A 20,917-nucleotide genomic window follows, 5' to 3' on the forward strand; every position below is an offset into this window, starting at 1 on the left:
TGGCTCATGTTGTGCATCTCAAACTGAGGACCAAAGAGGAGACCTGCTGCAGAACAAAGCCTTTGCCTTGAACTGGAATGACTTAAGTACATACTTACCTTCAGCTGTTGTGAGAGAGTCCCATTGACTGCAATGCTTAAAGTTAAACATGTGCTTAAGAGCCTTCCTGGGCTGAAGCCTCTAGAAGGGAGGCTTTAAATGTTGTTTCAGAGTGGCAGCCGTGTTAGTCTGTATCCGCAAAAAGAAAAGGAGTACTTTGTTAGTCTCTAAGATGCCACAAGTCCTCCTTTTCTTTAAATGTTGTGAGATTAAAGGAACAAGGAGGCCCGATCCTGCACTGTCCTGGGGCCAGTCTCCATTGATTACTATTGTTCTGTGTTGGACACATAGCATCACCAGGCAGGAAGGTCACCTGAGCAGTCCCATTCCAACGGGCTCTTTTCATCTTCCTCAGGATTTCACCTCTGCATGCTGAGGGCGAACTGATGTGGAAAGTTTGAGCAAAAGCAGAAGAGCCATTTTCCAAAGAGTCTGGGGAAAAATACACTGTTGCTCCTACTTTGTTGAATGTGTGACCTCTAACCTTTCACAGCTGTAGCACCTCAGTGGTTCAGGGCAGAAACCTGAAATTCAGCAGAGACAAGGCCAGACTTATCCCTCTCAGGGGCCTGGTGAGAACCTGTTTAATTTGGCTGTATCAGGAACAATTGGCTGTCTAACACCATAATGCAGGGCAGGATCCAGTCCCTGAGGGAGACTTTAGCAACACATGGCTGGTGACAGGTTTCAGAGTAGCAGCCGAGTTAGTCTGTATCCGCAAAAAGAAAAGGAGGACTTGTGGCACCTTAGAGACTAACCAATTTATTTGAGCATGAGCTTTCGTGAGCTACAGCTCACTTCATCAGATGCATCGGATTCATCGGCCGGTGATGTGCTGGGGACAGTGTAGAAAGGCCAGACTCACTCCTCTTGCTCAGATTGGGCTTCATAGGAACAGCAGGGGCTGTCGGTAGAATGAATGTCAGTGCATGTCAGCTGCAGTCATGACTCCCTCCCAGCCTGCTCTTTTGGGGCCAGAGGCGGCGCTGGACTGCCAGCGGGTGGAGGTGAGGAGGGATGTCTTTGAATAGGAACAGAATAGTTACTAGTGTAAGCCGCATGCCCCATGGGGAATTAATGAACCTAAATTAACCAGCCATTAAGCAAAGTCTGGCTGGGGCTCTAAGACTTCTGCAGAGCTATGGGGACTGCACTGGCATGGCCACTGCACACTGGCGCTGTCCATGAGTGTCAGTGTGGTTTGCTGCGGGCCATAGTGCATACTGTGTGTCAGCATTCACTGGCACTGAATGTGGCTTCAGGCCTATGAAGGGATGTGCACCCCACAGCAGCCCTGAGAGGGCAACAAGGGCCCCAGAAGCCAGACAGGTTACCTGGCATCTCCAGCAAGGAGGAGGACCTGGGTTAATTACAAATGAAGCCCAGCTGTGGAAAGGTGAGGGCAGTGCTATAAAGCTGGAAGGGGCTGTTAGGGGAAGGAGTCTGCCATCACTCTCTGGAATGAGGGAGCTTGTTAGGGACAAGCAGGAAGTCTAGGGAGCGAGTAAGCCCTGTGATCCTGCCCTGGAGTAAGAGTCTAGCAAGAGGCTAGAAGGGGGTGAAATAGTCAGGGAGTAGCATAACTCTTCTGGTAAACCCATAAACAGGCAAGGGGGGAGAGAGAGAGGCTGGGTAGGAATGAGCCAAGGGACAGGGACTGAACAGACCTGGATTGCTGGTGTAGCAGGCAGGCCCGGGTCCCACTGCTAGCTACTGGTCCTGCCGGAACCCCAGGAAGGGCCTGGCCAGAGGAACATGTTAGCAGGATAGGCTATTGCAGAGAGCAGAAGTGGGCACCCAATGCCCCAAGAACTACTTTCCCAGATGTAGCCATGAGCAGGCATGCTAGTGGTGAGTAGGAATCCTGTTACAAGGCCTCAAACACATTTCAGCATGGAGCAGACGAGGATGGATCCTGGGACCTGACTTTGTGGGGGGGGGTAAGTGTAGGGGCCCTGCATTCCAGCACTGGGCAGGTATGGGGCTGGGACACGGAAGTTCAGGGCAGGGGCTGGAGCCCAGTGCAGTGAAATCCTAGGCCCCTCCTTTCACACGCTAGCCAGGCGTTGAGCCTCCTGCCTTCTAGTACAGGGCACCATAAGGAGGGCTCCAGCCTGGGTTTGCTCTGGTGATGTGCACCCTCGAAGTGGGCACTGCTGCCTCCTAGCAGCCAGATGGTGACAAAACAAACCCTGTGTCATTGTCCAGAGCTAAATGGCTGGAAAATGTGGCCTCTACGGTTACAGGGCCTTGTTAGTAGCAAAGTCATGAATATTCCCAGCGCTGCAGCCTTGAGCAATGTGCTGCTGGCATTCATGGCTTTCGCGGGAAGCTTGAAGCCGGCCTGCTCCCTCAGCACCTGGTGCCCAATGGCTGAACCGCCACCATGGGGCTGTGGCTGGGGTAAGGCGGGTGGGGGTGGTACCTGATGCAGTGAGAATGAACCCTTTGCACCTCATCCTGTTCTCAGGCCTCAACACAGCCAGGGCTCAGGAGTGCTGGGAGTGGGAGCCTAGCCAGCTGCAAAGGCCAGTTCTGGAGCTAAATATCCCCAGACTTCAAGGGATCTGGGGTTTGGTCCTAGCCTGTCTGTGACATGTAATAGTGCACAGGTCACAAATGGCTGACTTGGGCAGCTAGTGAGTCCTCTGTCTCAGCCTGCTTGCCTATCGCTATCCAATTCCATGGAATGAGTCCAGTGGGTTGCAGCATAGTTTTGACATCACAAAAACCACCAAGATGGGCCCTCCTTAGCCCTCCTGTTGGTAGCTCCATGAGAGGCCAAGGGCTGAATGGGCCACAGGAATTTCCCTCTCCTCTCACTCCTAGGCCGGTCCCTCCAGGGTAGGGCTGTGGCATGTTGGTGGGGGTCAGGGGTGTGTGTGTGGGGGGGAGTTCAGGCTGCTGCTGACAGGCATGAGGTTCTGTGAAATGGCCCTGAGTCCAGCACCGCTCTGGTGTGCTGACACAAAGGCTCCAGGCCTGATAAAAGGGCACTCTTCATCACAAGGCCCCAGATACTCAGTCTCTATGCAGGGATAAGCTCCCTACTGCTAAGACCTGGCCTTTTCTGGGTTGAAACATAGCTGCCATGCAGCAGCTTAGGACAGGAAGTGAAGAGGAAGCCAATGCCCAGTGGATACTGCAGTGGGCAGTTAGGGAGACCGCAGGGAATTTGGCCAGGTGCTAATACCATGTGTCTCATGTATGGTACCATAGGGCCTTTCACAACCGCAAAGATTAGGACCTCAGTTTTATGGCACCTCCCATGGTGTGGCTCTGCAGTCCCACACCAGGACACTGAGTTGAGCATGGAAACAGGCCCACCAAGCCCAGGACACCTCATCCACAGAAGAATTCCTGCCCCTACAGAACAGCATTGCATTAGCCTCCTACCTAATTAAATGGCACTCAGCGAACTTGCCACTGGATACTCCAGGCTCGGAGCCAATCAGATTAGAGAGTCCCAAGCATCCCTTTGAGCCGCTCTCTGGCACTAATGGAGTTTGGCTTCCTGGGGCCCATCTCAATCAGTTAAGACTCCACTGTGGACACATCCAGCTGCTCGTCTCAGGAGAGAAACAGGCTACAGCTCCATTACTGCAGCAGCCAGAGAGGCAGAGTGGATTAGAAGGCATTAGCTGATAGGGAGGAAGAAGTCTGGACTGTGGGACCTGCAGGTAGTCAGCTTTCTCTGGAGCACAGGGGGGCACAAGCCATGCTGGCACTCTGGTGCTTTCACCCTGTGGGTTGTGTGGCCTCTGCAGCGTGAGGATTAATCGTGCTGAGTTATATAAACGCAGGCAGGGGGGCCTGCAGTCATTCATGTTTACCCTTCGCTCGCTGCTGGTGCTGCCAGCAGACACAGGAGCTGTGATATAATGATACAGCCGTGAAGTGAGCACCATACGGGCAGGGGAGAGCTGTGCTGGGAAGCCAGGTGCCATGACATGGGTTGGGGCCCATGTGGCAATGACAGCCCTTTGGGCCAATCACCCTGCCTTCTGTGAGATGCACGTCTCAACCACACTGAGGGGCCAGGACCTGAGCTGGGCAGACTGGTCCATGTGGGATTTCTCTGGTGTAGTTACAGGCTGGCGCTGGGGCTGAGCCACTCAGGAAGGGCAATATGGTCCATGCACTGCTGTGTATTTGTGGCCACAAGTGTTTGGTGTAGCCTGTGTTCCTTTTGTGGGTCCTCCTCCCCCCATCCCACAAGACACCTGGAAATGAAACCTCATCCCTGGCAGTATTTGGTCTCTCCTAACTTGACGAGCATTGCTCTGTTTTAAGGTCTCATGAAAGTTGGTGCTGTTTCTGTGCTGTGCTGCTCTGTGGGCCAGGCCTGTCCATCACATCAGCACTGTGCTAGGAGCAGGGCTGGACTTGGCAGCATAGCACTAAATAATGCAGGTCCTACAAAAACAAGTTGCTAGGTTTTTGGGGTGGATGGGTACTGAATTTCCTGGCAATAAATGTTCAGCTCTTCCAGCCTCGATTCCCCGCCCCCACGCTGGCGGCTGCAGCAGTGGGGCCTGCACCCCACATGCCTGGCTCTCCAGCCCCTGCCGTGGGCAGGATGCTGCTGCCCATCTCTTCCTCACATGCAGAGAAGCCTCATCTCCAAACAGCTCCCCCACCACTCCATTTCCTTCAGCAGCTAGTTCAAAGTGACCCCCCCCCCATAGTTTAAAAACTTTCCACAGATTTTGGTTCTCTGCCCTCCCGTTAATGTGCTTCTGCTATGATGCCCACAAACATGTGGGCCTGGCACTAGCTGGGCTGCGGTGACTTGGGACTGCAGAGACCATGGATGGAGATGACAAAGCGCCCCTGTGTGCCCTGATCTTTCTCCCTCCCTGAACCCCTCCTGTCCATGTTTGACATCAGAGAGCTCTGCAGTTATTACTCGCTCTCTGAATTTTGCCGTTTTCGGTCTCTCCTGTAACTGCATCTGTCTCTCAAAGTCTGAGTTTGGCTCTCGCTCGTAAACCTCCCCACTACGTTTCCAAGCGGGGCTTGACTTGAAATCCTGTCAGTGGAGTTAGATCATTGTACAAGAGATCAGATTTAGGCCTAGCAGCTCTAACTCAGACCCTTGCATCCCACACACACCTAGAAAGAACTGAACAGCCAACATCATAACAAACCAGCACAGGAGAAAGAGTTTTGCTCCAAACTAAAGAGAATCTTTTACAGGTAACTTTGCATTGACATTACTAGAGCCCCCTAGTGTGCATTTCTCCTGACACGTGCTGCAGCTACCTCATTAAACAAAGCACAATATTGTACATTAGCCAACCCCAATGTTTTGCAGTAAATCTCGTGTCAGTCAGAGGAAATTGCAGCTAAAGCTCAGTTGCCAGGTAGAAGGTGTCTTCTGTCTGGCAAGGAATTTACCCTGCACCCTTGCAAGCAGGACCAGAGATTTAAAAAATCCATTTTATCTATGGGTGGTCACACCCCACTGTTCATACACCAGACACCAAGGGGCTGATCCTCGTAACCAGTCTAGCTCCATGGATTTAAATGGGGCTACTCCTGATTTACACTCGTGTGAGCAAGCAGAACTGGGATGATCAATCCAGCCAGACACAGCAGGTGGACTGTCTAACCAGCTGGCTTGGAAACAGCCCCTGAAGCTCCAGCAGAGCAGTGCTTTCCAGCAGCGCTAAACCTTGCTCCTTGGGAGGTTTGGTTCAATAGCCAAACATGTTACCCAAATCCTTTGGAACATGCATTTGCATCAAAGCTATTTGGAGACAAAACGTGTTTTAAATCATTCACCAAAATCCCACCCTAGCCAGAAATGCCCGAAGCAGGGCCAGAGCTGGGTTCTGATGAATCACTTTATTTCCATTCAACATTTATTAGGATATTTTTAAAAGCAGAGGTTGAGGCTCTCTGCGGGGCAGCCAGGGGGTTCTGGGCAGCACAGCGCAGCTGGGCAGCCCAGGGAGATGCTTTAAGCCAGGGCGTGCTCTAATTTTTGGCAGCCTCCTGAAGGCTCGTGTGTCCCTGCCCCTTCCTCATGGGCACTGCCCCCCTGGACATTACCCCCGTCTGCACTGCCCACCCCGGGGGCTTTTGCCCCTGCCCCAGTCCCTCCCCAGGGGCTCTTGGCTGCCCGCGGCCCCTTGCAGTGCCGGCCGCCACGCGGCAGGGGGAGGCAGCCTGCGTCCCCAGCATCTCTCTGCACCCTCCCGAGTAATCTATGGCACCTCTGGTGCCGCTCTGCCCACGCGCTCTATGATCGGTGTCCGGTTCCGGTTCCGGTCCCGCTCCCCCTCCCCCTCCCCCGCTTTGTGCTGGGAGAAGATGGCGGCGCGGGCGGGTTTCCAGTCGGTGACTCCGAGCGGCGGCAGCGGGGGGGCCGGAGCGCTGGGGCCGGGCACCCCGGGGCCCCCCGTCCGCATGGGCCCGGCTCCCGGCCAAGGCCTCTACCGCTCCCCGCTGCCGGGCGCCGCCTACCCGGTAAGGCCGGGGGAGGGGGCGGGGCGGGCTCGGAGGCTGGCGTGGGGGAGGGGAGGGTCCGGGCCGCGGTGCCCCCTTGGGAGCGGTAAAGGGGGAGGCAGCGTTTCCGAAGGTGGGGGCATTGCGTGGGGTGGGGGGTGTCTCGGGGGCAAGGGGCGCCCCAGGCGTGAGCGAGGGTCCAGGGAGGGGGCTCAGGGCAAGCTGGGGCTCAGGGCGAGGGAGACGTGGGGAAGAAATGGGGCCTAGGTGCAGGGTGAGGTGAAGTGGCAAACTGCGGTGGGTATTTGAGGAGGAGGAGGAGGAGGAAATGTTTGGGTGAAATTGGGGGCACCACAGGGTGGGAGTGAGAGAGGTCACCCTGCAGTGAAGTCAGGGGCGCTCTGCGTAAGGGTTACTCTCAGGTGAAAAGGTGACCCTAAAGAGAAGATTGATTGGGAAGGGAGGAGCTGGGCTGTGAACTGTGGAAAAGGGAGAGGCGAGGCAGCCTAGAGGAAATGAGTGGGGTGAGGATTAGGGGTAGGAAGGGGGAGAGGGGGAGCATCTTGTGGGGATGGCAGTTGGAGTGGTGATTCAATGCATGGAGGAAAATTGTAGGCAGGGGTTAGGGCACAAGGCCTGCAGTGTGGAGAGGTGTGTGAAATTAAGAACTGTCTCTCATAGCCAGCATTGCGGGTTATGGTTTCTGTGTTACAATCCCATTCGTTCTTGGAAGCATCCACTCTAGAGCTGCTAGCCCTGTAGTGATCTATCTGAGTCCATCCTAAGGAAGCCCACGAGTCACATGGCCCTGTGCTAGCAGGTGTCATACTTAGCTCAGCAAGTGTGGCTTGGTAGCCCACTTGTGCTTAGAACTTAACTGCCCTTTATTGGGGAGTCTCCATCTTTTCAGAGTTTGGGTCGGATGGAGACCAGATCCCTGTTTTTCTCTCCTCAGCGCCCTGGCATGTTGCCAGGCAGCCGCATGACACCTCAGGGACCCTCCATGGGTCCCCCAGGATATGGTGGGAGTCCCTCAGTCCGGCCTGGAATGGCCCAGTCTGGTATGGATCAGTCCCGCAAGAGGCCAGCTCCTCAGCAAATCCAGCAGGTCCAGCAGCAAGCGGCCCAGAATCGTAACCACAAGTAAGAGGCCAGTTTCTCACCTCGTTCTGAGGTTAATTATCTTTTCTATGACCACTTAGTGCCTCTTCATGAAAGACACCAAAGTCTTTCACAAGTTGTAGAACTATAATATCAGCAAAATGCAGCCACCTCTGAGGTGGAAGGCTGGAGCGAACCAGTGCACAGCACATTGCTAAATAGTCATTCAGGGTCAGGCAGATTTTGTCCAAAACACCAGTGCATCCTCCCCACCCACCCTTACAAAAGTACCACGGAGACTCTGTCCACAACAAGCAGACATGATCTGAAGTGGTTAAGGAAGAAAAATGCTCATCGAGAAAGCAATATCTAAATTGAAATAGGCCATTTATGACCCTCCAGAAAATATAGAGACCAAATAATAAATTCTTGTCCATCGTATCAAAATAAATCCCTTTGTATGCTAGTTGGCTACATTGCAAAAATGGATTAACCAATACTCAGTAATTCAGACACTTGCTGCTGATGTCAGAGATCAGCACAATGCTTTGTTGTTTGGGTCACTACATCTAGGATTTCCGTCTCTCTCTTGCTGCCAGCACATTCTTGGACTTTATTCTTTAATTGTTTTACATGGGTGGCTCAAACTGATGTAGACTTTTTGTGCAGCTACTTTACTGGGTGATGGGAGCTTCAGATAATAATACTCAGCTCCTATGCAAGAGTAAGTTTTTTTTATTTTTTAACACGTCATTGTCACTTGATACTGCTCAACAGTATCTCCTGGCTTAAAAAACTTATCTGTTAGGAAGTCCAACTTAATATTCAATCAAGCCTGGGAGCCACTCTGTATCAAAATAATATTTAACCAAACACCTCTCCAAACTCAGGGCAACCCCAGCTATTCATACCTCTTGGGAGACTTGAAATGTTCAAATAATCACGTGGTCTTGGTCTTGTCGGTGCTTTTGAGCTCTGCAGCGTTAGAGTTTCAATCCTGCTGTGGCTGTGGGGAGAAAGGGTGGGTAAGGAAGGTGTCTGTACAGAGATTGACAGTCACAATAAACATCCTTTGAAAGAGAGGAGGACTAGACTGAGACAGATGTTGAGGAGCAAGTGCCCCTCGTAGCAGAGTCACAAACCTGAGAATAAACCCACATCCTTGCTCCTTTTCTTGTGTTCCGACTGTTTGCGGGACAAACTGGTTGCCATGTTAATGTGTGTATCCTTCTTTAAACAGTGCTAAGAAAAAGAAAATGGCTGACAAAATTCTACCTCAGAGGGTGAGTGAGGTTTTTTACTTTTGCTGCCTCTGCTGCTGTAGTTCTGAGTTCTCAGCAGTTTCAGGGGGAGAGAAGCAGCGTTCTTGATTGGCTTGTGCTTTGCCATAGATTCGTGAACTGGTACCAGAGTCTCAGGCCTACATGGATCTGTTGGCATTTGAAAGGAAACTGGACCAGACAATCATGAGGAAACGTCTGGATATCCAGGAGGCCTTGAAACGACCCATTAAGGTAAAGGAGGATAGTGCTCAGGTTTCTTGCTGGGGTGCCTAGAGACCTGTGCCTGAACTGAGAAAACAGGACTGACTTATATGGCATTTGGGTGGGTCTGTAAAGGCTCTAGGGAGTGTGATGTATTGAGGGTCAATGTCCTATCCTGGACTTTAGCCTCAGAGTGCAGTCAGGGGTGCTTGCTGACCCTCTCTTTGCCTGGCTTGCTCTCTGGTCTGTCACTGTTTCTCAGGTGCAGGAGGTAAAAATGAGTCCAGATCCTGTGGTTTCTTGATTGTGGCTGTGGCCTGAGCGTGTTTATTGGCTTCTGCATTTTGCTGTTAACGTTTAGCTGATGCTTTTCCTCTTAGCAAAAGCGAAAGCTGCGCATTTTTATCTCCAACACCTTCAATCCAGCCAAGTCGGACGCGGAAGATGGTGAAGGGACTGTTGCCTCGTGGGAGCTCCGGGTGGAAGGGCGGCTGCTCGAGGACGTGAGTGTGAGGCACCCAGCCCCTCTGGGAAGGGCGAGGGACCAGCATTAATTCTCCAGATAAGATGAGATGAATGGGTGTGGGAGCTAAACCCTGTTGGGTTGTGACCAAAGAAGAAGCTTTCAAAGGTCTGGAGTTGGAAGTGAAGACCAACTGCTTAATGTCTGAGAATGGAACTAGGGGCCCTCTATCCTAGATGATCACAATGGTCCTTTCTGGCCTTGGACTCTATGAATGTATCCTCTCTCGCTCGTACCTGCCCAAGGAGTCTGACGAGAAGGGGGAGAGGGTAAGAGGGCCAAACCAGTTGGCCACCCCATGAGGTAGGACACTACAGTAATAATACTTAGCTCTTTATAGCTAAGAGGATTGATGGTGGGAGCAGATTTGTGACACTTGCCTTCCCTACCTCTGAAAGCAGACACAAAGATTGCACATGACAGGGTTGTGAGTTCGTTCCCCTCTCAAAAAAAGTCTCTAGTCTGCTATGAGGAATTGGCCTCGAGACTGGATTTGCAAACAGAAGGGAAGGGTCAGGGTTTATCATGGGTAGTATGGTTCCTTCTTAGGTCTTGGGCCAGTAACTCTAGTGCAATTTTGGAATAGGGCTCCTTGGGCTTTAATCTTTCTGTATTAATGTGACTGCCCTGGGCCTGGAGGAAGCCTTGAATCCGTCTCACAGGAAGCTAGTCAAACATGGCATTGTGCTATGGTTATTGGCAAGGGATTCCCATGGAACATCTGTATTGGATGTAAAATCTGTCCCTGCACTTCAGAATTTAGTCCCATTACTTTTCATCCCTGTGCTGTTGGGCTTCTTCCCCTTTGTGGAAGGCAAATGGATGAATGACAGAGGTTGTGGGGGGAAGGGATAGAACAGACAGCAAAGAGGCCAAGGCAACGAGCAAACATGCCATTGGCTCCATGCTGAGGTTTTGGAGGGAGAGGTGGATTTGGTATCAGTAAATGGGAGTTGGATTGTTCAGTTCCGAACAGTGCTGTTGTATGTGCTGGGTGTGCTCCACTGCTGGCCTTGTCTGCCCTAACCCTCTTCCTGTCTGTGCTGCAGGCTGCTCTGTCCAAATACGATGCCACCAAACAGAAAAGGAAATTCTCATCCTTCTTCAAGTCTCTGGTGATCGAGCTGGACAAGGACCTGTATGGCCCAGACAATCACCTGGTGGAGGTAAGCTATACTTAGTTATATCATCTCCAAATGGAGTTCAGAGTCTTGGCAACCATGTCATTCTGGAAGCTAGGAACTCTTGAGTGCTGAGCCCAGCTCTGCTACTGACTTGCAAGGAGCCCTGGGGCAAATCGCTTCACCTCTTTGTCTCTGTCTGTGAAATGGGGATAATGCTAACCTCCCTCAGAGGGGTTGAAGCTTGTTGGATAAGAAGATAACTTTTTTGTTTGTGCCCTTTCTGCTCCATTCTGATAAATAAGAACAGTATCAGAGTCCCTTAGCTTTTCAAAATTAGTGTATGTGAAGCTCTAGGCAAAAGATGCTCCTGTGTAAAGTGCAAAGACACAGACCATAAGTGCCTGTCTCCTCTGTTCCCCATACTTGGAGCAAGTCTGGTAACATTGGGAATGTAAAAAGAAAAGGAGTACTTGTGGCACCTTAGAGACTAACCAGTTTATTTGAGCATAAGCTTTCGTGAGCTACAGCTCACTTCATCGGATGCATACTGTGGAAAGTGTAGAAGATCTTTTATGCACACAAAGCATGAAAAAATACCTCCCCCCACCCCACTCTCCTGCTGGCAATAGCTTATCTAAAGTGACCACTCTCCTTACAGTGTGTATGATAATCAAGGTGGGCCATTTCCAGCACAAATCCAGGGTTTAACAAGAACGTCTGAGGAGGGGGCGGGGGTTAGGAAAAAACAAGGGGAAATAGGTTACCTTGCATAATGACTTAGCCACTCCCAGTTTCTATTCAAGCCTGAATTAATTGTATCCAATTTGCAAATGAATTCCAATTCAGCAGTTTCTCGCTGGAGTCTGGATTTGAAGTTTTTTTGTTGTAAGATAGCGATCTTCATGTCTGTAATTGCGTGACCAGAGAGATTGAAGTGTTCTCCTACTGGTTTATGAATGTTATAATTCTTGACATCTGATTTGTGTCCATTTATTCTTTTACGTAGAGACTGTCCAGTTTGACCAATGTACATGGCAGAGGGGCATTGCTGGCACATGATGGCATATATCACATTGGTGGATGTGCAGGTGAACGAGCCTCTGATAGTGTGGCTGATGTTATTAGGCCCTGTGATGGTGTCCCCTGAATAGATATGTGGGCACAGTTGGCAACGGGCTTTGTTGCAAGGAAAGGTTCCTGGGTTAGTGGTTCTGTTGTGTGATATGTGGTTGCTGGTGAGTATTTGCTTCAGATTGGGGGCCTGTCTGTAGGCAAGAACTGGCCTGTCTCCCAGGTTTTGTGAGAGTGTTGGGTCATCCTTCAGGATAGGTTGTAGATCCTTAATAATGCGTTGGAGGGGTTTTAGTTGGGGGCTGAAGGTGACGGTGACGGCTAGTGGCGTTCTGTTATTTTCTTTGTTAGGCCTGTCCTGTAGTAGGTGACTTCTGGGTACTCTTCTGGCTCTATCAATCTGTTTCTTCACTTCCGCAGGTGGGTATTGTAGTTGTAAGAATGCTTGATAGAGATCTTGTAGGTGTTTGTCTCTGTCTGAGGGGTTGGAGCAAATGCGGTTGTATCGCAGAGCTTGGCTGTAGACGATGGATCGTGTGGTGTGGTCAGGGTGAAAGCTGGAGGCATGTAGGTAGGAATAGCGGTCAGTAGGTTTCCGGTATAGGGTGGTGTTTATGTGACCATCGTTTATTAGCACTGTAGTGTCCAGGAAGTGGATCTCTTGTGTGGACTGGACCAGGCTGAGGTTGATGGTGGGATGGAAATTGTTGAAATCATGGTAGAATTCCTCAAGGGCTTCTTTTCCATGGGTCCAGATGATGAAGATGTCATCAATATAGCGCAAGTAGAGTAGGGGCGTTAGGGGACGAGAGCTGAGGAAGCGTTGTTCTAAATCAGCCATAAAAATGTTGGCATACTGTGGGGCCATGCGGGTACCCATAGCAGTGCCGCTGATCTGAAGGTATACATTATCCCCAAATGTGAAATAGTTATGGGTAAGGACAAAGTCACAAAGTTCAGCCACCAGGTTAGCCGTGACATTATTGGGGATAGTGTTCTTGACGGCTTGTAGTCCATCTTTGTGTGGAACGTTGGTGCAGAGGGCTTCTACATCCATAGTGGCCAGGATGGTGTTATCAGGAAGATCACCGATGGATTGAAGTTTCCTCAGGAAGTCAGTGGTGTCTCGAAGGTAGCTGGGAGTGCTGGTAGCGTAGGGCCTGAGGAGGGAGTCTACATAGCCAGACAATCCTGCTGTCAGGGTGCCAATGCCTGAGATGGTGGGGCGCCCAGGATTTCCAGGTTTATGGATCTTGGGGAGTAGATAGAATATCCCAGGTCGGGGTTCCAGGGGTGTGTCTGTGCGGATTTGATCTTGTGCTTTTTCAGGGAGTTTCTTGAGCAAATGCTGTAGTTTCTTTTGGTAACTCTCAGTGGGATCAGAGGGTAATGGCTTGTAGAAAGTGGTGTTGGAGAGCTGTCGAGCAGCCTCTTGTTCATATTCCGATCTATTCATGATGACAACAGCACCTCCTTTGTCAGCCTTTTTGATTGCTGTCAGAGTTTTTTCTGAGGCTGTGGATGGCATTGTGTTCCGCACGACAGCAACGTGGTCCATGCCAAATAAATGAAGCCTCTTTGCGGCCACTTGACTCTTGTGAGTTCACATTTCATCCGTATAATTCTCCCCTGATGCTCCATGATAGTAATCTTGAACTTTAAAACTGGTGAGCTGTGTGCTTTTCACACTATTCAACGCAGGAGTTCCAACCTCCTTTCATAGGTGTTGTCAGAGCCACCACAACTGTCTGTAGAGTCCAGGGCACGTGGCAGAGATCACATGCTGTCAGATGGCAGGATCTTTCTGGGGAGGAGTTTGTGTCATCAGTAAATGGCAATTGCAGGTAAATGTTGTGCCTGGCAGGCAGCAGGAGCAGAGGGAATGACCTGGCAGTCTGTGTTCTTTAACCACCTCCTCTGCTGTGTTTTTTCCAGTGGCACAGAACTGCTACTACCCAGGAGACAGATGGCTTCCAGGTGAAGAGGCCTGGGGATGTGAATGTGCGCTGTACTGTCCTCCTGATGCTGGATTATCAGGTAGGCAGGCTGGTACGATGCAGATGGGGAGTGTGCAGTGCCTTAGCATCTGAGTTGTGACTTGGATGAGCACTATCTGTAGCTGCATCATCCTTACCCCAACCTTTGTCATGCTCTTGTCTCCTCAGCCTCCACAGTTCAAACTGGACCCCCGCCTGGCTCGTCTCTTGGGGATTCATACCCAGACCCGCCCAGTGATCATCCAGGCACTGTGGCAGTACATCAAGACCCACAAGCTACAGGATCCCCATGAGCGGGAGTATGTCATCTGCGACAAGTATCTCCAGCAGGTAAAGGTGTCTCCAACTTGGGGTGGGGCGGCATGTTAGGGGCAAGAGACAGCTTTGGCTTCTGTTGCCAGGAACCAGAGATTCTCCAGGCTGCCCCTTTTCCAGCACTGAGCTGCTTTCCACCCCACTCCTTGTTTCTCTTGCAGATATTTGAGTCTCAGCGGATGAAGTTCTCTGAGATTCCTCAAAGGCTGCACGCTTTGCTCATGCCCCCAGAACCAATCATCATTAACCATGTGATCAGGTGAGACTGGCCCCTGAGGCACTGTTTGTTGGGAGGGGCGGATAAGAGAGCTAGAGAGACTTGTATGGGGAGATGCTCCTTGTTACAGTCAGTTTCAGAAGCTGCTGAACTTCCTGCACCTCTCCATTTTTCCATGCCTTTATTCACTCTGCCCTGCGTGCATTCAGCAGCCTCTTTTTCCCATTCACCAAGCACCCCTTCTGTAAATCCCTGCTTTTTCCTTCTGCCAACACTGACCTCCACACTGCGCGCGTGCACTCTTATGTTTGAACTCTGAGCCTTTGCACTGCACTTGTCTAGACTGTAAGCTCCTGGTCCCCTGTGCTGCATGCATGATGTGCGACTAGGGAGGTGAAGTGTTTTCCTGCTCCTCTGTTACAGAAAACCAAATGTAATGCATAAGTTAATACTGTCTTCCCTACCCGCACCCCTCAACCTATGGAGCTTAGAGGTGCTAGTAAGGATGCACTCAAGCACTGACTCAGGCTTCTCGCTTTTTCTGGGTGTTCTCTTGCTGATGTCCATAGTGTTGACCCAAACGACCAGAAAAAAACCGCCTGCTATGACATCGATGTGGAAGTGGATGATACTCTTAAAACTCAGATGAATTCTTTCTTGCTGTCCACAGCCAGCCAGCAGGAAATCGCTGCCCTGGATAACAAGGTAGATGCTGGATCCTGCCCTTCCAGCTAGAGTTTGTGTGCTGGGATGAGGTTGGCTGGCACAGTGTTGCAGAGAGAGCTTTCTTGCAGCTTTTAATATGGATTCATTTAGTGACTTTATATTTGGGATCTGGAACAGTGAGGGCAACATTTCTGCCAGGGTGGCACCATTTCTGTGACACAAATCCGATAGTGACAGTCTTTTTACTTATCAAGAAAATAGATTTGAAAGTGAGTGATTAGAGGGAAACTGGTTTAATGGTTAGATCAGGGGACTGGGAGTCAGGACTGCTGGATCCTCTTCCCAGCTTGTCTACCTGAGACCTTAGAGGCACAGAATGAAGTGACTTGCCTATCTCATTACAGGGGAGTAACGTGAAGCTACATCTTAGAGGGTTTGCCAGGCTTCCTGGTAGTTAAAGGCCAGTGAGATCTTTGGATGAAAGGTGCTGAATGTCCTGAGTCTGCATGTCAGTGCATTAACTTGAACCTACCGCCCTGTCTCTACAGGAAGAGGGATGTGGGGTGGGGTGTATGTTACACATCTGGGTCAACCAGGAAATAAGAGAGTTTTCGATCTTAACATCCTGGACCCTTTGGTTTGTCTTGCCTCTGTGTTGGGTTGGCCTCGTAACCTGGTTCAGCAATACCCTGTTACTACCTTTTTCTCTCTCAGATCCATGAGACAATAGAAACCATTAATCAGCTGAAGACACAACGTGAATTCATGCTGAGCTTTGCCCGTGACCCCCAAGGCTTCATCAATGACTGGCTTCAGTCACAGTGCCGAGATCTAAAGGTAAAAAGATTTTTCCCTTTTGTGTGGAGGCAAACAGAAGCTCACTCCATCCAATCAGACTCTTTTTGTTCAGTTAGCAGCTGAGATCCATGCAGGGGCACAATTTGCAGGTCTGTAGCCACGCCAAAAATTGGAATTGAGTGCCAGGATTTCAATCTGACAGCACTGGCTGGGCCAGGTCTTGCTGGAGTCTGCTTGGGGACAGTGCTTGTGGGTAGCCCAGGACATGGGGTGGGTTGTGAGAGTAACGTGGGCAGCTGCATGACTCTGGGTTATAAGCTGCTCTTTTTTCGTGCCTCCAGACCATGACTGATGTTGTTGGGAATCCAGAAGAGGAGCGTAGAGCTGAATTCTACTTCCAGCCCTGGGCTCAGGAAGCCGTGTGCAGATACTTCTACTCCAAGGTGAGCGTTCCCATTTGAGGGAATCCATCCACACCTGGTAGCTGCTATTCTGCTTGTAGGGAGATGCTGTTCGCTAAAGCTGGGCGTAGTGCAGCCAGGTATACAGAGTTTCAACCACCTAGTTCTGCTGATGCATCTCAGTCCTGATCTCCAGCACCCTTCTGTTCCAATCCTGGATACCCACACACAACTTGACCAGTGCACCTTGGACCTGGATTTGCCACAGCCCAGCTATTCTAAGTCCTATTGCTTCAGATACAGTGCTGCAACTTTGTGGGGTGGTCTTGTACTGCCTACTCCTGAGTGAATTCTGCTCACAATACTTCAAAATTATGCAAGTTTTGTTTGTCAATAAATAAATGCAGAGGCACGGTGGCACAGAATTCGCCCCAGGAGTAACTGCCAGTAAACAGTCACCAGAGCTAGAAAGACCTCATCAAAGTATTTGCTGGTTTGGATCCAATTAGGATCAAAACCAGGTCATGCAGAGCTAGTGTTAGCCCTCACCCCCACCTAGCCAGCCTCTTCCCATTTAAATCCATGGTTTTTACACAGACATCGATTTTATATCATAGCCAGAACCATGGTCCTTGGGCTTGCTGGGGTGGAGTTGCTTCCTAGGAGTTCCTTCCTTAGGAGTTCCTTGTGCAATGAAGCTGTGAAGAGAGGCCGTCCCCCTCTCATGGGATGCATGCTGGTTTGGCCTTTGCTTTCAGAACTCTGAATGGTAGCAGCCCACAGCTAGTGCAGAGTTGATGTGGGCCCTGGCAGAGAGCTGGAGCCACGCCCCAAAATCCCCTGTATGAAACTGAAACTGCCCCATCACAGGCTTCTTGTTAAGCAAACTGTTAATAAAAAAAAAAAAGAAAAAGATTCTTTGCCATTTTATTAGCCTTTTGTGTCAGAGGCTGAAGTGCTTTGCACATGTGCTAATTCCCTCATAGCCCTGGAGGAGGGAGGTATTGGCTGCACTTCAAAATGGGGACATCAGGGCACAGACTTGCCCCAGTTCATGCAATGAATGACTGGTAGAGCTGGCGTTAGATCCCCGGAGTCCTGACTTCCATTCCCTTCATCTAACCACTAGACAGTGCAGCCTCCCTAATGTGCAATTTGTGCATCCTTCACTAGCCTGTGGAACACATTGTAACCTATGGGCTGTACTATGGACAGGATTAAGGAGGCGGGGATAGGGAGCCAACAGGAAAGACATAGCCCGGCTGAGGAAGGAGTCCTGTTTCTTTCCCAGGGGCTGTGGATGGGTTTGGGCTCATCGTTCCTTCACTTCCTCCAGGCTAGGAACAGTTGTTATTCAGACTCTGACTTACCATTCACTGTAAGTGTATTAAAGCAGGGGATCTGGCTTCTCCTCCCACAGGTGCAGCAGAGACGGCAGGAGCTGGAGCAGGCACTGGGAATCCGCAACACATAAGCTGCCCCACTCCTCCCCTGATCAGAAGGCATCACAGCTACTTGTGGAGACTGAGCGCTGCAGAGTTCACTGTTTAGGCCCACACAACCCCCACTCCAGCGTAGAGACCTGCAGCCATTACTCACCTCTGGCAGTGTCTGTATCAGTGTGACTCCAGAGCCCCGTGGGGCTTTGGGGATGTAGCAAGCAGACAGGCTCAAAGGGTCACACACTTCTACCTGGTTTCCTCCCTCACTGAGGCCCTGTCAGTCTCGGAGCTCTTGCGAGCCCACCTTGTCTCTGTGTTGCCTGTAATGCCCCCAATATCCAGTGTTGCTGCAGGCTCAAAACTTCTCTTGAGTTCAGAAACTTACCACAGCCCCTTCTCCAAAACTGGGCTCTAGTTCTTGCACCCCAGAGAATGTGGGGCTGGAAAGCCTCTCAGCATGAGCCCTTCTGGATCTGCCATGCGGACAGAAGCCCGTGGCCATTCACTTCCCAAGGTCCATGAGACGCAGCAGGCAGAGCTCCTGCATGTTGGCGCACACTCTCCCCCTGTGGGGGGTGCTCTTGCATCATCCCTCCTTGTAGGACTCTCCTCTCTTGAGAAAGGGTTTCTGTGCTATGCAGAGAATTGCTTTTCCCATCGTGTCTGTCTCCTTAGTTAAAGCTCCCTTCGTGTTCCCTAGGAGGCTGCTCCAGCCCTGGATCACGACGGACACACTGGTTCAGCACAGAAATGAAGGAGCTATGAAGAGATGACCCTACTGCATGCCAAGGGAGCTGCAAGCGTAGCTCTAACGTGCAGGATGGAGCAGCAATGCAGTCTTGCCAAAGGCTGCTTGTTCTTCCTGCTGCAGGGAGTGGGGAATGCATCAAGTGCAGCTCCTCCTTGCAGTGGGATTACGCAGAAGTATAAAGCCTTAGGGTCATTTCTTGGACCAGGCTGATGATGATCCTGCATCTCTGCCTTTGGTGAAGTGAATGCTCCCTTTCATATATCTGAGGATGTGAGGAGGCAGCCTGGGCCTCTACCAAACAGCCCCAAACAAATAAGCAAATTAGAAGAAGTCAGGGCTCCTCTGCTTTGTTGTCTTTCATGTTTGGGCATAGAGCAGGTTCTGGGGCTGTCACAGGGCAGGTGATCAAGTATGTGCAAATGGGTTTTCTCCAGCTGAGAGAGTAGCAGCCTAGACATGGAATGAATAGCTAATGAATTAATTTAGTGGCACTCTTGTGCTCTTTGTCCTCAGGACCATGTGTGTGCAGCAGGGCATGTTGGGAGGTGGGGCCTCTCTTCACCTGGGGCTAAATATTTCTGCTCAGATTCCTTTTTGGGACTGTAAAGTGAGTGGACTCAGAACCCAGTTGGTTGTGCTCTCCTGATGTTAGCTGCAAAATCATGTTACTGACAAACAGCCTCACACTACCCTGGAGTGTGATTGGGGGGCTGCTATGAAATTGGGAGCCCCTGTAAGCCTGTGTGTGTGTGTGTGAGTGAGAGAGAGAGAGAGACTGCTTGTCTGTGAGTAATAGACTTTCCAACCTTCCCTCCCTTCTGTCTTTGGACCCTTAAAGAATTGCCCCTTTGTAGCACCAGGGGCTGAAGTCCCGGTGCCGGTTAATGCAGACTACCGGCCCCTCAGGGCAAGTAATAGTGAAGGATACTTGGATATTGCCTAGGCAAGTGTAGCTGTTGCAGAATTACTGTTTTTATTAACTGATTATGGTTTTTCATGGACCAAAATTTTTTTTGTACTGTATCCTTGTAGATGTCACACAATTTTAATAAAAGCCTCCTGTGAAGGAAGCCGCTTGCCCTCCTTCTGTGCTGGCGAATGGCAGTTTGTAGTTGTGTAACAGACAGCTTCTGTCACATAACTACTGTGGAAGAGATTAAATGACTTCCTGCTTGCACCTTCAAAGCCCCTTGTGTAGTGGGAGCTCTGTTCATTGAGGGAGAGCAAGCAAGAACACTAGACACCACTCCCTTTTAAAAGGAAGACAGCTTGTTTATATGGTCCAAATTTGACTCACCTTAAAATTATGTGGAATTTGGAGGGTGCTACGTTATTTATAGGGCCCTACCAAATTCATGGCCATGAAAAACACATCATGGACTGTGAAATCTGGTGTTTTGTGTGCTTTTACCCTATCATAATCATCACTCCCATAACCGCATTGGCCGTTGGGGGCCCCCTCATTGATGAGCAATCAACCAGTTGTCTGCACCCCTGACAATTGTGTGTCAGTGCTTGAGACTCCATGAAGTCCATTCCTGTTCACTCTTTTTACATTGTCAATCCATTTCTTCTGTCTACCTCTTCTTCTCTTCCCCTGAACTGTCCCTTGGAGGATGATCTTGGATAGGCCAGATCTTGTTACATGGCTGTACCACTTCAGCTTGCGCTTCTTTACGGTCGTCAGGAGGTCTTCATGTGACCCAGCGCATTGGGTGATGATGTTGCGGACCTCTTCGTTAGTGACATGGTCAAAGTAGGAGGTGTCCAGGATTTTACGGAAGTATCTCATCTCTACTACCTGTATTTTCCGTTCAAGTTCTGCCACAATGGTCCGTGTCTCCCACGCATACAGAAAAATGGAAATGACCAGTGCCTGCAGCAGTTTCAGTTTGGATTCTAGGGAGATGTTCTTATTCCTCCAAATTGGCTTTAGCTTTGCCGCTGCTGCTGTTTGTGCAGTTCTTGCCCAAATTTCTGCCTTGGATCTTTCATCTGTGATGATTGCCCCCAAATACTTGAACTGTTTCACTGTCTCCAGTTCTTGTCCACTGACAGTGGTATGAGAGCTGATCCCATCACATTTGTTTGTCATCAGTTTGGTTTTCTCTGCACTGATTTCCATGCCATATTTTGCAGAGGTTTCGTTCAGTCATTTCACAAGGTTGGCACGTTCATCCTTGCCTGCCAGGCCATCAATGTCATTAGCGAACCGAAGATTTGAGATTGTTTGCCCCCCAATGGTGACTGTGCACACGTGATCTTCTAGGGCATCAGTCATTATGCGCTCCAAGTAGATGTTGAACAGTGTGGGCGAAAAAAGGCAGCCTTGCCAGACCCCAACCGTGGTGTGAAACCACTCTCCTATTGTGCCATTGACGAGAACTGCACTGCTGGCTTTGGCATACAGTTTAATGGTAAGAATAAGCTTACGACCAACATTGTACTACTTCATGGTTGCCCAGAGAGCTTCGT

At 50.3% G+C, this 20,917-nt stretch overlaps 1 protein-coding gene across 1 annotated transcript; it reads left to right on the top strand.

Annotated features, from left to right (window-relative positions):
- The first annotated feature begins 6,382 nt into the window (after positions 1 to 6,382).
- On the top strand, positions 6,383 to 19,512 carry SMARCD1 (SWI/SNF related BAF chromatin remodeling complex subunit D1). The gene is made up of 13 exons (XM_048831644.2): positions 6,383 to 6,573; positions 7,508 to 7,695; positions 8,894 to 8,936; positions 9,045 to 9,167; positions 9,518 to 9,640; positions 10,710 to 10,826; positions 13,791 to 13,892; positions 14,021 to 14,182; positions 14,329 to 14,426; positions 14,954 to 15,089; positions 15,765 to 15,887; positions 16,190 to 16,291; positions 17,670 to 19,512. Exons 1-13 carry the CDS (start codon positions 6,418 to 6,420, stop codon positions 17,721 to 17,723), a joined length of 1,527 nt encoding a protein of 508 aa, XP_048687601.1. The 5' UTR covers positions 6,383 to 6,417; the 3' UTR covers positions 17,724 to 19,512.
- The last annotated feature ends 1,405 nt before the right edge of the window (positions 19,513 to 20,917 follow it).

Source organism: Caretta caretta, chromosome 20 (assembly GCF_965140235.1).
Source record: "Caretta caretta isolate rCarCar2 chromosome 20, rCarCar1.hap1, whole genome shotgun sequence".
Classification (NCBI taxonomy): domain Eukaryota; kingdom Metazoa; phylum Chordata; order Testudines; family Cheloniidae; genus Caretta; species Caretta caretta.

What these genes read in the sequence shown, in the direction of transcription:
- SMARCD1 (XM_048831644.2), top strand. Translation starts at nt 6,418, where the DNA reads ATGGCGGCGCGGGCGGGTTTCCAGTCGGTGACTCCGAGCGGCGGCAGC. An exon ending in TGCCGGGCGCCGCCTACCCG is followed by an intron (nt 6,574 to 7,507) that starts GTAAGGCCGGGG and finishes TTCTCTCCTCAG; the next exon opens with CGCCCTGGCATGTTGCCAGG. An exon ending in ACAAAATTCTACCTCAGAGG is followed by an intron (nt 8,937 to 9,044) that starts GTGAGTGAGGTT and finishes GCTTTGCCATAG; the next exon opens with ATTCGTGAACTGGTACCAGA.